Source organism: Dromiciops gliroides, chromosome 3 (assembly GCF_019393635.1).
Source record: "Dromiciops gliroides isolate mDroGli1 chromosome 3, mDroGli1.pri, whole genome shotgun sequence".
In the NCBI taxonomy this organism is placed as follows: Eukaryota; Metazoa; Chordata; class Mammalia; order Microbiotheria; family Microbiotheriidae; genus Dromiciops; species Dromiciops gliroides.
In genome coordinates, this window is record NC_057863.1 from 669553255 (window position 1) to 669569255 (window position 16001).

General features: G+C 44.7%; 1 protein-coding gene across 1 annotated transcript in view; it reads right to left on the reverse strand.

The window, feature by feature from the left end:
• LOC122746409 (zinc finger protein 850-like) overlaps positions 1 to 16001 on the reverse strand; it is a 42804-nt gene that overhangs the window by 13393 nt on the left and 13410 nt on the right. The window contains exons 6-7 of the mRNA XM_043991987.1: positions 12615 to 13733; positions 11385 to 11388 (exon numbers count right to left, since the gene is read on the reverse strand). Coding sequence (XP_043847922.1) covers positions 11385 to 11388; positions 12615 to 13733 — 1123 coding nt within the window. The remainder of the gene's footprint in view (positions 1 to 11384; positions 11389 to 12614; positions 13734 to 16001) is intronic.

The following is a 16001-nucleotide window of genomic DNA, read 5'->3' on the forward strand; positions in this document are numbered from 1 at the left end:
CCTTTTTAAATTAAAATAAAAATGATACTTATTTCTCATTACAGTAAGTACCCTGTGTCCAAACAGAGCAGTAAGGGTATTTAGTAACATGTATATTATAGATAAACGAATAACTGAAAAAAAAGAAAAAACGATTTTTAAAAGAATAGTGGCAGAACTGCTAATGCTACGGAGAAGCAGAGACTTATGAGGAAACCCAAGGCGACGAAAGGTTTTTGTTTTAGTTATATTTGGGAAAAGAGGGCTTGGATCAAGGAAGGAATAGGGTCAATCAATCAACAAGCAACTCTGATTGGGCAGGCATTGTGCTAGATCCTGGAGACACAAGGACAAGAATGAATCATTCCTTGCCTTTAAGGAGCTTATAGCCTAGCCAAGAGAATACACCTAGAGCTTTATTTATTTGTTTGTTTGTTTGTGGAGCAGTGAGGGTTAAGTGACTCACCCAGGGTCACTCAGCTAGTAAGTGTCTGAGGTAGGGTTTGAACTCAGATCCTCCTGAATTCAGGGCCGGTGCTTTATCCACTTTACCCCCTAGCTGCCCCTAGAGTTATATTTAAAACAAAAGCTGAGGGGCAGCTAGGCAGCGCAGTGGATAAAGCACCGGCCCTGGATTCAAGAGGACCTGAGTTCAAATATGACCTCAGACACTTGACAATTATCTAGCTGTGTGACCCTGAGCAAGTCACTTAACTCCAATTGCCCCCCCCCCAAAAAAAGACCTGTTTGTACAAAACAGAAGCTGATTCAGGGTGAACTGATCAGTAGCTGTCAGGGAAACAGGAAAAACTTCATGTAGACAGTGACGCTTGAACTGAGTCTGGAAGGAAACAAGGGATCTCTTAGCAGCAGAACTGAGAAGGAAAGGCATTCCAGGCAAAGGGGGAGCTGGAGGGGAATGAATGGGGAATAGCAAACAGGCCAGTTTGGCTGGATCACAGTGTGCAGACGGAGAAATAAATTATGATAAGGTTGTCCATAGAAGTTGGAGTCAGGTATAAAGGGTTTTCTCTTTGATCCTAGAATATTGAATAGAGGGGTGACATGGTCAGGACTGCCTGCCCTTTAGGAAGACCACTTCAGTGATGATGGGAAGGAAAGACTAGAGTGAGAGACTAAACCAGAGGAGGGAAGCATGAGAGGAGACAAATTCTAGAGATCTTAGAAAAGGAGAAATGACTGTTTTTGTCAGCTGACTGGCTGTGGGAGGTCAGTAAGAGTGAGGGGTCAAGAATGACCTGAACTTGGTTGACTAGAAAGATTGTGGTGTCCTCAACAGAAATGGTAAAGTTTGATGGGGGTGAGGGGGTGGGCTTGGGGGCAAAGATAATGAGTTTTGGCTTAGATATGTTGACTTGGACATACCTATGGGACAACCAGTTTGAAATTTCTAGTAGGCAGTTGGTGACACTGAACTGAAACTCAAGAGACTAGGACCAGATCATTGGCACAGAAATGATCATTAAACTCATGTGAATTGATGAGGTCACCAAACACGGTTATAATTAGAGAAGACAGCCCAGTACAGAACCTGTGGGTATACCCAGTTAAAAGTCCTGATAGGGATAGCTGAGAAGCTGTTGTGATTACACTGGGAAATAAGGGAGGGGCCTCAAGGGATTGGCGGGCTAGTGCTCTGGTGACTAAGAGGACCCCCTTAGAGTGGGCTGTGCAGAAGCAGGAAGTCCTGGAGCTCAGATATCTCCCCTTCCTTCCCTCAGAGCTGAGCTCCCTCTGCCTTCCCTGTGGCTGAGAATAGTTTTCTCTTAACGATGAGGCTGGAAAGTAGAGTGCAAGGAGTTAAGGGGTGAGAGGAAAGTGGAGCACCGGATGTAGATGGTCTTCTCAAGGAGCCAACCACAAAAGGGAGAAGAAAAACAGGCTTACAGGGGCCACAACAGGATTGTGTTTGCAGGCAGCAGCCAATAGACAGGGACAGATTGAAAGTGTGTGAAAGAGATGACAGAGGGGACAGTGTTGGAGGAGATGGGACTTGTCCAGGTGGATGAGTCCACTTTGGCAAGAAGGGCCACTTCTTCATGTGGGATGGGGGTAAAGGAGGAGAAGGCATCGCAGTGATGTGAGATGAAGAGGGGAGAAAAGAAAGATCTCAGAAAATAGCCTCAAAGTTTTCTGCAAGAAATTGGACAAGTCTCTTCACTGAGAGGGTGGGGGAAGTGGGAGACTTGAGGAGGGATGAAAAGGTTGGGAAGAATCACTGTGGAGAGTGGGAGAATGAGTTAATTAGGGAGGTGTCAAAGGACTGCCCTGCAGGTGAGGTGCTCACCTAAACACACAGCTGTGTGATGTTCTCCACCTACATTCAGCAGCATGTACGCAGGCACGGAGGCAGAAGATGATGGGAGCAATGCAGGGTTGAGGTATTGGTAGGTTTGTGCGAAATGTTTATTGACTGACTTACAGCTTGCTGTATGTACTTACAACCACTGCCTGAATCAATGAATTGAGGTAGCGCTGCTCAATGTCCACTGGGCTTGTCTGCTCTACCAGACTGCACGATTGTGAGGGTGGAAAGAGAGCCTTCCTGGCGCTTGATGCCCAGGAGAGTCAGGGAGAGAATGTGAATGTCCAACAGACTGGAGGAGCTCACATCCCTCTCAGAAGAACCACGCCCCAGGCTGCAAAACAAATGCAGAATGCCATACATAATGCTGGATCATTGATCCCTTAAAAAAAAAAAGTTTAATTGATACTTAAAAGAACCTGTTGTCATTTCTCAATGCCTCCTATTACCCACCCCACACTGGCCATCCAGTGAATCCTCCTTTGCAACAAAGTAGAGTTAAGGTAAATGGACCAACCCACTGACCACATTTGACAAGGTGTGTCACATTTTGTGGTACCTTCTGTCTCCCACGGCTGGAGCATCACTGAGTCAACGGGTATGAACAATAGAGCCCCTTTCAGGCAGCTAGGTGGCACAGTGGATAGAGTACCGGCCCTGGATTCAGGAGGACCTGAATTCAAATCCAGCCCCAGACACTTAACACTTACTAGCTGTGTGACCCTGGGCAAGTCACTTAACCCCAATTGCCTCACCAAAAAAACAAAAAACAAATGAGCCCCCTTTCTAACTCTCAGATGCTCCCTGACTCAGTGATCTCATTAATGTATCTCCACCCATGTAAATGTTGTCCATGACTTTTCTTGGCTTCTAGCCCAGTTCTGGATTACTTTCCAGAAAGGATGAACCTGTTCACAGATCCACCAACCATGTATTGCCTTTTTTCCTGCAATCTCTCCAATGTTCATTGTTCCCACTCTTTATCATGTTGGCCAGTTTGCACAGTGAGACAAAAGCAAAGAGATGTTTCCATTGATCAGTTAGAAATTTGCTTCCATGGAAAGAGCACCGTTTTCTGAAGTGGAAAAAACTGAGTTCAAAGCCTGCCTCTGATGCCTCTGACACCTGTGTGGCTTGAGGCAAGTCACAATTTCCTTTGGCCTCAGTTTTAGAACCTTCCAACTCTAAATCTACAATTCTGTGACCCTATGAAGACATTCAACAAAGGAAATCAAAGCTCCCCAAAGGGATCTGTCTCATCCATGGTGTCCACAGCAGAATTCAAACCTGTATGGATGAGGCAGCTAGATGGCGCAGTGGTTAAAGCACTGGCCCTAGAGTCAGGAGGACCTGAGTTCAAATCCAGCCTCAGACACTTGATACTTACTAGCTGTGTGACCCTGGGCAAGTCACTTAACCCCCATTGCCCCGCCAAAATAAAACAAACAAACAAAAAAAAAACCCAGTAACTCCTGAGCCAGATAGACCAATCAGGAATAGTCACCTACTGAAGTTGGTAGGACCACATACAGAACCAAATCTGAAGCTATACTATAAAGCAGCAGTCATCAAAACTATTTGGTACTGGCTAAGAAATAGAGTGGTGGATCAATGGAATAGGTTAGGCACAGGAGACAAAGTAGTAAATGACTTTTGTAATCTACTGTTTGATAAACCCAAAGACTCCAGCTTCTGGGAGAGGAACTCAGTATTTGACAAAGACTGCTGGGAAAACTGGAAGAGAGTATGGCAGAAACTAGGCATAGACCAACATCTTACACCATATGCCAAAATAAGGTCAAAATGGATACATGATTGAGACAGAAAGGGTGATACGATAGGTAAGTCAGGAGAGGAAGGAATAGTTTTCTTCTGAGATCTATGGAGAGGAAAACAATTTATGTCCAAACAAGAGATAGAGAATATTATGAAATGCAAGATGAATCATTTTGATTACATTAAATTAAAAAGTGTTTGCACAAACAAAAGCCATGCAGCCAAAATTAGAAGGGAGGCAGAAAGCTGAGAAACAATTTTTACAGCCAGTGTTTCTGACAAAAGCCTCATTTCTAAAATATATAGGGGGGGGATTTTTAAAAACAAACAAAAAATATATAGGGAACTAAATCAAATTCATAAGAATGCAAGTCATTCTCCAATTAAGAAATGGTCAAAGGATATGAACAGTTTTCAGATGAAGAAATCAAATCTATCTATTGCCATATGAAAAAAATGCTCTAAATCACTATTGATTAGAGAAATGCAAATTAAAATAACTCTGAGGTACCACCTCACACCTATCAGATTGGCTAATATGGCAAAAAAAAAAAAGGAAAATAATAAATGATAAATGTTGGAGAAGCTGTGGAAAAATTGGAACACTAATGCATTGTTGTTGGAGCTGTGAACTAATCCAACTATTCTGGAGAGCAATTTGGAACTTTGCCCAAAGGGCTATGGGATAGTTCATACCCTTTGACCCAGGGGCAGCTAGGTGGTGCAGTGGATAAAGCACTGGCCCTGGATTCAGGAGTACCTGAGTTCAAATCCAGCCTCAGACACTTGACACTAGCTGTGTGACCTTGGGCAAGTCACTTAACTCCCATTGCCCCACACAAAACAAAACGAAACAAAAAACATACCCTTTGACCCAGTAATACCACTGCTCGGTCTGTATCCCAAAGAGATAATAGAAGAGGGGAATGTTTATAGCAGCTCTCTGTGTGGTGGCAAAGAACTGGAAATCGAGGGAATGCCCATCAATTGGGGAATAGCTAAACAAGTTTTGGTATATAAATGTAATGGAATACTATTGTGCTGTAAGAAACGATGAGCAGGAGGAGTTCAGAGAAACCTGGAAGGACTTACCTGAACTGATGCTGAGTAAGAGCAGAACCAGGGGAACATTGTACACAGCAACAGCAACATTGTGTGATGATCGATCAACTGTGATAGACTTGGCTCTTCTAAGCAGTGCAACGATCCAAGACAATTCTAAAGAACTCAGGATAGAAAATCTTCTTAACAACCAGAAAAGAGAACTGTGGATTCTAAATGCAGATTGAACCGTACTGTTTCTACTTTGGGGCTGTTTTTTATTTCCTTTTTTGAGGTTTTTCCCTTGTGCTCTGATTCTTCTTTCCCAATATGACTAATGCAGAAATATGGTTGGTTTGGGGTTTTTTGTCTGTTTTTGGTGAGGCAATTGGGGTTAAGTGACTTGCCCAGGGTCACATGGCTAGTAAGTGTCAAGTGTCTGAGGCCAGATTTGAACTCAAGTCCTCCTGAATCCAGGGCTGCTGCTCTATCCATTGTGCCACCTAGCTGCCCCTAATGCAGAAATATGTTTAATGTGATTGTACATATATAGCCTATATCAGATTGCTTTCTGTCTGGAGGAGGGGGGAGGGAAGAGAGGGAGGGAGACAAATTTGGAACTAAAAACTTACGAAAACAAATGTTGAAAACTACCCTTACATGTAACTGGAAAATAATAAAATAATTTTAGTTTTTAAAAAGGAGCATTTGTGGATAGAGCACCGGCCCTGGAGTCAGGAGTACCTGAGTTCAAATCCGGCCTCAGACACTTAACACTTACTAGCTGTGGGACCCTGGGCAAGTCACTTAACCCCAATTGCCTCACCAAAAAAAAAAAAAAGGAGGATTCATTCTCCTAGAGAAGACAATGCAGTGTGAAATGAACAACTACATGGGAATTTTAGGGTGGAGCTTAGTTATCCATCACCAGCAACCATCTACAGATGCAGTGACCAGAGTAATTCAGAGGGGGTGGGCAGGGCAGTCCCTGCCAGGGGGAAGGAGAAGAGCTCGTGCTGGGCAGCAGAGAAGCTCAGGAGCCCCTTCTGCCAGATACCAAATGAACTATCCTCACTGTTGTCTGAACACTTTTCTGCTTAGAACAACGTCCAAAGTGACCGGTCGCCTCATGACTCCACATGAAGTCACAAGGGAAGTTTTACAATGTGATCGAACAGCTGCAGAGCTTAGGGGAAGGCAGCAGGTAGCAGTTTGCCCCACCAGCTAGAAGTCATTCAACTTCTAGGCCAGACTTGGAAAATCATTTCCCCAAAATGCCCCAGTTATGCCGGCACCCAGCAGATTTCCCAACGCACAGCGGGGCTATGACTCTGGCTTCCGTGCCTGTGCCCTGGCTCTCCTCTGGCCTTTCGGTGCTCTGAAGACCCCAGTGCAGGCCACACATTGTGCTTGGGTCTCTGCAACCAGCTTGGCCATAGCCTTTCAGCAACAAAAACCTGCCTGGGCCTCCAGCCTGGAAGTGGCTTTGCTACAGAATGCTGAACTACCCTCGCCAAGGAAAATGGGCTCTGAAGGCCAGTGCCAGTCCAGAGAATGGAGCGACTGAGGACACAGGACAGGTCACCAGACCTGGGGGGGGCTGTGCCACCCTCCGCCATGCCTGAGGGAAGAGCCTAGAATCCACTTGGGCCACTTCTAAGCACCCAAATCAGTTTGGACAGAGACCTAGACTGTTGAACTGTGACTCGCCCAGCGTGGGAGCAGTCTGGGATCTAAAACCAATGAAGGAAGAGGGAGCAAAATGACCCTTTGTCTTCAGCAGATCTCTGCCAAACTAGGGCCCCCGAGAGCACGCTCCCAGGAAGGACTCTCTAGTGGCTTCCTGCAAATGCATAGTGGACCAAAGACATCACCCTGCTTGAACTCCCGCAGTGTAACAGGCACCTGCTCCCTGCTTAGACCCCCACTTAAGGGATGGGTCCCAAGCCAGTGGCTCTGACTCTCAGTGCTAAGGAGAAGCCTGTGGGGTCTACACCACTAACGCTCCAGTGCATGAGGGCCCCCTGACATCAGCAGTTCCATGCCCTCCAGAAACTTGGCCTGCCTCTCCCACAGATCCAGATGTTATCAGTGTCTGAGTGGTCTCAAAGAGAGCAAGATGGTGGGGAGGCGTGTGGGGAGACAGCGCTAAGAGGAAAGTGACTGACATCTGCTGCTGGAGGGTTTGCAGGTCCATCCTTCCACAGGTGCCTGGGCCTGCCCCTGTGGGCCCCTGGGGCCTGTTCCCTTCCACAGCCAACGCTCGAGCTCCAGGCTAGCTCCTGGTCTCCACTCCCACTGATGCCCCAGCAGCTCTGAGGACAGGGCTGTTAGGAAGGGGAGGACACTATGCCCCTCCTCCTGCCCACTCCCATCTCTACAGGCCTGTGGTCTCCTTGTACAGCTGCCTCCGCCTCGCAAATGGGAACTGATGGATTTTGTCCTTCTGTTTAAGGCCCCCAGAGGTGTGGTCCTCCAGTTTGCTGAGGGGCCGGAGATGCCCCTCTGGAAGCACATCAGTTACTCTGATTCCATCCTGGGCCTGCTGTGACCCTCCCAGCTGAGGTGGAGAAAGGAACCTTGGCCCCCTGGACCAACCCAACTGTGAGCACAGTCTATCTAAAACAAGAGCATCTTCTACTATACCCATGATGAAAAACTCACATAGTGTCCCCATTTAGAGGAATCCTACCTACAGAAATAATCGTCACAAAGCAAGGCAGCAGCAAAAGGGGATTTTGGCACCAGGGAAGTCAGACTCAGCACCACACGAAAGGAAACGGTTTTGCCAAATCAGTTCAGAATCACCAAGGACATGCATGGGTCGTGTCATTTGTGACTACCACACGTCACCCCATAAGGGACGTTTTGTGAGTGCTTATGCCTCATCCTCTAACATAGAATAATAAGAGCTAGCACTTACGTAACACTTTACGGTGCCCAAAGCATGTTATAAATATCTCGTTTGATTCTTATAACAAGCCTGGGGGGTAGGTGCTTAATGAGGGTTATGGAGGTTGTTCAGTAGAAGCAGCTAGTTGGCAGAGTGCTCGGAGGCAGGACCACTGAAGTCCCAATCTGCCCTCAGACACAACGCGCTTTGTGACTCCAGGCAGGGAATGTCACTCAATCTCTCTAGCCTCAGTTTCCTCCTTTGTAAAACAGGGATCATAGCTCCTATCTCACAAAGTTGTTGTAAGGATAATGAGACTATACTATAAAGTTTTGTTTTACAGAAAGATAGGCACACACACACACACACCAAAGACGTAGATCTCTGTTGCTCTGCAAACTCTGAAGTGATATGAAGGACGGCTTTTCCTGTTCTTGTTATTCTCTGGAGCCAGCTGAGGTATGTGGAGGGCTGAGGAGATGTTCCTAAGATCTAGGTTTTGAGTGGGAGCTCCTGCCGCTGGCCAGCAGCAGTGTGCACCTTTGGGGAAGAGGGTAGGGGCCTGGAGGCAGAGTCAAATCACATTTCCAACACTCCCTAGTTCTGTGACCCTGGAGCAAAGCAATCCCCCTCGGCCTCCTTGTCTTTGACTATAAGATAAGGGCATTAGGCTGGGTGGTCTTTTGAGATCCTCCCTGCTCTCAATCTGTTATCTTGTGAATCATGAAAATGGGGGAGGAAGTGGCAACCCTACACCTGGCAGGAGGTGTGTGTGGGGGGGGGCGCGCAGCACCAAAGCTGGCTGGCTGCCAGTCATCCTTACCATGCAAGCAGCAGAAGCCCCAGGCATTTCCCACAGCCAGTGGGTGCAACAGTGGGGCTGGGAGAAGGTACAAGCATCCACATTACCTCCAGAGGGTGAGTATCATCACATTAACATCACCAGCTGGCAGCAGTTGGGGCAGGAAGAGAAGCTTGAGCCCTAGATGGCTCACAAGCCTCTCTGCTACAAAAGGCCCTGTTGCTGAGGCATGCTGCAGGTGGAACACCAGGCTCAGAGGGCCCCCTCTCACAAGAAACTCCGGCCCTGACTTCACAAGGTTCATCCCAGAGAGGAATCAGGCTGTGTCTCCATCTCTGGCTCACTGTTCCCCGTGCTAGAGAAACTCCAGGAAAATCTCCAGAACAAAGCTAAAGCATAGCTTACGTCTCATCTTCCCCCAAAAGGACTCAATGCACAAAATGGGTGAGTTATAGGAAAGCTTTTTATTTCCTCCACCACAGAAAATGCTTCAGATACAAAAGATGAAAAGGCGAGCATTCACAAATGAACCACATTCACACCCCACTGACAGCCAGACTGGTGGAGCAGCTGTTTCTGGCCAGACCACAGCTTCCTTAGTCATCTCGGCTGCAGCACTCTCCTAGTGACTGGGGGGAAGGGGTTGATGGGCGAGATGGTGTCATTGTGAGGAACTCCTTCCCTCTGAGCAGGCAGCACCAACACAGAAACTTGGATTCGAGAACTCCCAGAGCTGGAAACATTGACCTCTGGGATTTGCTAGCGGAAAACAGGAAGCAGAAAGCAGCCAAGCACTCAGGCTTGCCCCCAAACACATTCTTATTCTTCTGTGTGTTCATGCCATACTGTGTTCACAATCCATGGAATATAAACACTTAAGGGATTCTTTATTCAACCAAAGTACCCAGACAAATCACCAAATGGCAGGAAATAAACGTAAGGCTACATCTCCCATCTACTATAGTGAAGGATGACAACTGACCATGGAGAGAACAGCTGCTCCAAACTCATGTTTGGTCAAGAGGAATGCCATCTGCACTTGAAATGACAGAATAATGATGGGAGTTGGCATCCAGCAAAAAGAGGCTGAAGAGAGCACCTGGCTGACCTTAGTAACCTGAAGTGACTGGGCCCAGATAAACAGAATCCTTAAGTACTGAAATTGCAAGCGTGATGTTCAGAGGTCAAGGGACCACTGAACTGGAGGACAAATGATGTTCTTCTATTCAAGAGCAGAAGAAAATGGAGTCTATGAACTATAGACCAGAGAGCTTGACTTCAATTCCTGGGAAAAATTCTAGAATAGATCATTAAAGACATAGTTGGCAAATATCTGGAAAGTGAAGCAGTGATCACAAAGAGTTCCATCAAGAATACATCCTGGGGGGCAGCTAGAATGGCACAGTGGTAAAGCACCCGCCCTGGATTCAGGAGTACCTGAATTCAAATCTGGCCTCAGACACTTAATACTTACTAGCTGTGTGACCCTGGGCAACTCACTTAACCCCAATTGCCTCACCAAAAAAAGAAAAAGAAAAAGAATACATCCTGGGGCAGCTAGGTGGTACAGGAGATAGAGCGCCAGCCCTGGAGTCAGGAGGACCTGAGTTCAAATCCAGCTTTAGACACTTAACACTGACTAGCTGTGTGACCCTGGGCAAGTCACTTAACCCTCATTGCCCTGAAAAAAAAACAAAAACAAAAACAAAAATACATCCTGGCAGACCATCCTCATTTCTAATAGGGAGAGGGCAGAATAAACTAGTAGATGAGGAGAGTGTTGTAAATATAGTTTACCTAGATTTTGGCAAGGCTTTTGGTAAAATATTCCATGAAATTCTTATGAAGACTGTAAAGGGATGCTTATTATGTGATAATCCAGTCAGATGGGTTAAGAATTGGTTGGATGGTTGGACTTGAGTGGTTGTTAGTGGCTCAATGTTAATCTGTTAGGAGGTCTCTAATGCAGTGCACCAAGGATCCTTGCTTGGCCTTGTGCTATTCAACATTTTTATCAACGACACGGATAAAGGCAGAGATGGTTTGTTGATATGTTGGGAAGGATTGTTAAATATAGTGGATGACAGTCAGAACTCAAAAGGATCATGCCAGGCTAGAGCACTGGACCAATTCCAACAAGATGACATTCAGTAGCGATCAATGTAAAATCTGGCACTTGGATACCAAAAGAAAAAGTAACTTTACAAGTTTAAGAAGTGGAGGCACACTGGGGCAGCTAGGTGGTACAGTAGATAGAGCACCAGCCTTGGATTCAGGAGGACCTGAGTTCAAATCCGGCCTCAGACACTTAATACTTACTAGCTGTGTGACCCTGGGCAAGTCACTTAGCCCCAATTACCTCACCCAAAAAATATATAAATAAATATTGTTAAAAAACAAAAAGAAGAAGAAGGGGAGGCACAGCAAGAGAGCAATTGTGAAAAAAAGACTGGGAGTTTCAGTGAAGTGTAAACTCATATGGATCAGCAGTGTGATGTGGTGGCATTTTGGGCTACTTTTAAGAGAGATATAGCTGGGGCAGCTAGGTAGCACAGTGGATAAAGCACTGGCCTTGGATTCAGGAGGACCTGAGTTCAAATCCAGCCTCAGACACTTGACACTTACTAGCTGTGTGACCCTGGGCAAGTCACTTAACCCTCATTGCCCTGCAAAAACAACAACAACAACAAAAAAAGAGAGAGAGAGAGAGATAGCTTCCTGGAATGGGAGAAATGCAATTGTACTCTGCCCTAATTGGACCACCTCTGGAATTCTGAGTGTGGTGTTTTATGAAGGGCATACAGAGGAAGGCAACATAGACAGGAAAGGGCTGGAGTCCATCCATCTCCTAGGAAGATGAACTGAAAGAAGTGGGTGTTTGACCTGGAGAAGAGAAGACTGGGGGAGGGGGTCAAGATAAGGCTCTTCAAGTACTTGGAGGGCTAGCATGTGGAGGAAAGATGAGATTTCTGTTTGACCTGAGAGACAGAACCAGGAGTCACAGTGGCAAAGAGGCTAATTTAGGCTGAGATCAGAAAAAACTTGCTAACAGTGAAAGCCATCCAAAGGTACAATGAACTTACAGAAAGGACAGATCCCCACTCCTTGGAGGTGACATGGCACCTGGATGGCCACTTGTTAGCTATGTTAGAGATTCCACTGGGGTAGTTGATGAGATCTCAAAGAACTCAAGATGTCCTATGATCCTGTTTTCTCTGAAGAAAAGCCTTCTCTCAAATATTCAATCCAATTCAAATATTTATTAAGCACTTTATTTCTTCCAAGGCCTTGCTAGACCCAGAGGATATAGACAAAACTGAGATGATTACTGCCTTGTAGGCACTTCCCACTACTGGAGGAAAACAATATGGATGTGCTAAAATAAGGACAAGATACACATCAAAGTTCTTGGGGGTGGGCAGGGGCCAATAACTGGGGAAGTCAGGAAATGGTTCTGGTGGAAGACACTTGAGCCATGCCTTAAAGGCAGGGAAGGATTTCAAAAGGAGAAGTGAGGAGAGAAGGCATTACAGGCTGTGCAAATTGATGGAAATGGGAGAGGAATGTCATATACTGGGACAATAAGCAACCCAACTTGACTGGAAGGAAAGATGTTGACCAGATATCTCTGATGTCGGCCAAACCGTATGCTCCAGCAGGCCACTCCACATCATGACATCTCTAATGCTGAGTAAACTTCTGACACTAATTACGTTCATAAACTTTCTTTCCACAATGAGTTTTCCGATGCTCAGAAAGTCCTCTGTTCTGGCGGAAATACTTCCCACAGTCACTACATTTATAAATTTTTGCTCCAGTATGAATGTTCTGATGATCAGTAAGTCCTGTCCTCTGGGAAAAGGCTTTACCACATTCATTGCATTTGTAAGGCTTCTCTCCAGTGTGGATCCTCTGGTGTCGAACAAGATCTGTCCTCTGACTAAAGGCCTTCCCACATTCATTACAGTCATAAGGTTTCTCTCCAGTGTGAATTTTCTGATGCTCCGTAAGTCCTTTCCTCTGGGAGAAGGCCTTACCACATTCTTTACATTTGTAAGGCTTCTCTCCAGTGTGAATTCTCTGATGTCGAATAAAATCTGTCCTCTGACTAAATGCTTTCCCACAGTCAGTACATACATATGGTTTTTCTCCAGTGTGAATTCTCTGATGCTCCGTAAGTCCTTTCCTCTGGGAGAAGGCCTTAGCACATTCACTGCATTTGTAAGGCTTCTCTCCAGTGTGAATCTTCTGATGCTCAGTAAGTCCCTTTCTCTGGCGAAAGGCCTTCCCACATCCATCACATTCATAAGGTTTCTCTCCAGTATGAATTGTCTTATGTTCAGTAAGGTGTGAGCTTTGCCGGAAGGCCTTCCCACATTCCTCACACACATAAGGCTTCTCTCCTGTATGAATTGCTTGATGTTTAATGAGCTGTGATCTCCAGCAGAAAGCCTTCTCACAATCATTACATTTATACTCTTTTGCTTTAGTACATATTCTCTGATTTTCAATAGGGGCTAAATTATACCTCAAGGATTTCCCACATTTGGTACACATAGAAAATATCTTCTTTGGGTACATTTTATTGCATTTTAACAAATGTGTGTACAGTCTAAACTTCTCTCTGTGTGTATCACATTTGCAGAAATCCTTTTCGACAGCTATTTTCTCTTGGGTCACATTGATTGGCTGGAGACCGATGCTTTGATCACCACTGATATAGGACGGTTTCTTCTGAGTGACTTTTACTTGCTGAGGGTGGCCCGCATGATTTCTCTGCTCTTTTGCTATCCAGGAGTCAGACTTCCAAGCTCCTTCCAAGTTGGAGACACAAAGACCATCTCTTGAGAGTCTCTTCTGGGATGACTGTTCTGGTTTTAGAAGCGATACCCTGGCTTCAAACATAGTTTCCCAACCTAAAAGAAAAAACAAATCTTGTAAATATCCCATTGGTCCTGCTGTATCACAAAGGCTTGTCTTCTATGTCCTCTCCATTAAGAAAAACTGACTTTTTTTTGTTTTTAAAATAAGAAACATTTTTCTTTATAGTTTTGAGTTCCTTTGTTTTTTTTGTGTGTGTGTGAAGCAATTGGGGTTAAGTGACTTGCTCAGGGTCACATAGCTAGTAACTGTTAAGTGTCTGAGGCCGGATTTGAACTCCTGAATTCAGGGCCAGTGCTCTATCCACTGCACCGCCTAGCTGCCCCTGGAGTTCAAATTTTTATCCCTCCTTCCCTCCCTCTCATCCCCCCTCCCTGAGGCAGTAAGCAATCAGATGTGTTATACATGTGCAATTATGTAAAACATTAGCATAATAGTAATTTTGCACAAGAAAACTTGAAAAGGAAAAAAAATTAAAGAAAGTGAAAAATTGCATGCTTCAGTCTGTGTTCAATCAATATCAGTTTTTAATTTGGAGGTGGAGAGTATGCTTCATTGTTAGACCTTTGGGATTGTCTTGGATCACTGGATTGTTGAGAATAGTTAAGTCATCCATAGTTCTTAATCAAACAATATTGCTGTCTCTGTGCACAATGTTCTCTTGGTTCTGCTCACTTCACTATACATAGAAAACTGACTAAGCCAATTTTAGCAATGCTCATTCCCTCAATTTATTTTTCTTGCTTAATTGCTACTGACAATATTTCTTATGGTAGGTCAAAGAAGAGTGCAAGGTGCATTCCTGACTTCCCATTAGATCTTTTTTTTTTTTTTTGCAGGGCAATGGGGGTTAAGTGACTTGTCTAGGGTCACACAGCTAGTAAGTGTCAAGTGTCTGAGGCCAGATTTGAACTCAGGTACTCCTGAATCCAAGGCCAGTACTTTATCCACTATGCCACCTCGCTGCCCCCCCCATTAGATCTTACTGACAAATTGTTCAATGTTTCTACCTTCCAAAAAATATTAACTCTTAACTGTAGATGAATGCTGTGAATCAAATTAAGGAAAGGTCCTTCAATTACTATGTGTTTTTAAAATAATTTTTAACATTTGTGCTATTTTGTTAAAGGTTATGTTTCTGAGAAAATTCTGTAGATTTTTGTTATTAATGTGATGAATTATTCTGGTTATAACAAGCTGAACCATCCTTGTATTGTTACCATAATTTTTAAAAATTGGGAATATATAACGATTTATTTAAAAATTTTTCATCGATATTCTTTAATGACATTGATCTCTAGTTCTCTCTTGTAGCTTTATCTCTTTATATATTCCCTTGCTTACCCCCTCCACTTTCTTGATATTGTTGAGGACACCTTCCTCCCAGTTCCTCCCAACCTAGAATTCATACTGGATTTCTTAGCATCTCTTACCAATCTGCTACCAAGGCCTACTGATTTCACCTGTGCAATATCTCCTCAATACTTCCCCTTCCAGCTGAGCCAGGAGAGCAAGCTGGGGTACTTCAGAGGGGGCCTGTCAAATGGACAGAGCAGAACGGCCTAAAGACCCAGCTCTGCTGAAGAGACAACAATGGCTGCTATGGCAGAGAAGGGGACAGACAGATGCAGCTCAGGAGCACTCCCCCTCTGCCTGCCTGCCCAACCCAGAGTACCTGATAGGCCAGACTGTTGACAGACTCACTTCTGGCCCACAGAAAAGCTAAGAACTGGGTCCTTTGCCTCATTCACTTGGACTGGACAGAACTAGTCTGTTTTTATGTTTTTTAAGTTTTAAGAAAAATGTTTCACTAGTGTTTTATATGGAAATGATATGACAGAAATTTAATCTTGTGCTGTATTCTTTCCAAAAAATGTGTTTTAAGATGATGCTATAAGGACAGCTAGGTGGCACAGTGGATAAAGCACCAGCCCTGGATTCAGGAGGACCCAAGTTCAAATCATGTCTTGGACACTTGACACTTACTAGCTGTGTGACCCTGGGCAAGTCACTTAACCCTTATTGCCCCGCAAAAAAAAAAAAAAAAAAGATGATGCTACTGGAGATATTTGTTCAGTTTCATATGCTGGAATATTAAGAATTTGAAGCACTTCTTATTCCTTATTCAGGAAGTTTTATGTGAGGGCATCTTAGCCCACTGAATTGGCAAATGGACACACATGAAATGCTTATGTGAAATAAACCCTCATTTGACTGCTGAATAAAAAGTATATGACCCCTTCTCTCAGCACCCAAAATAGATATATCAATGGAACAGACTAGACAAGGGAGAACCAGAAACA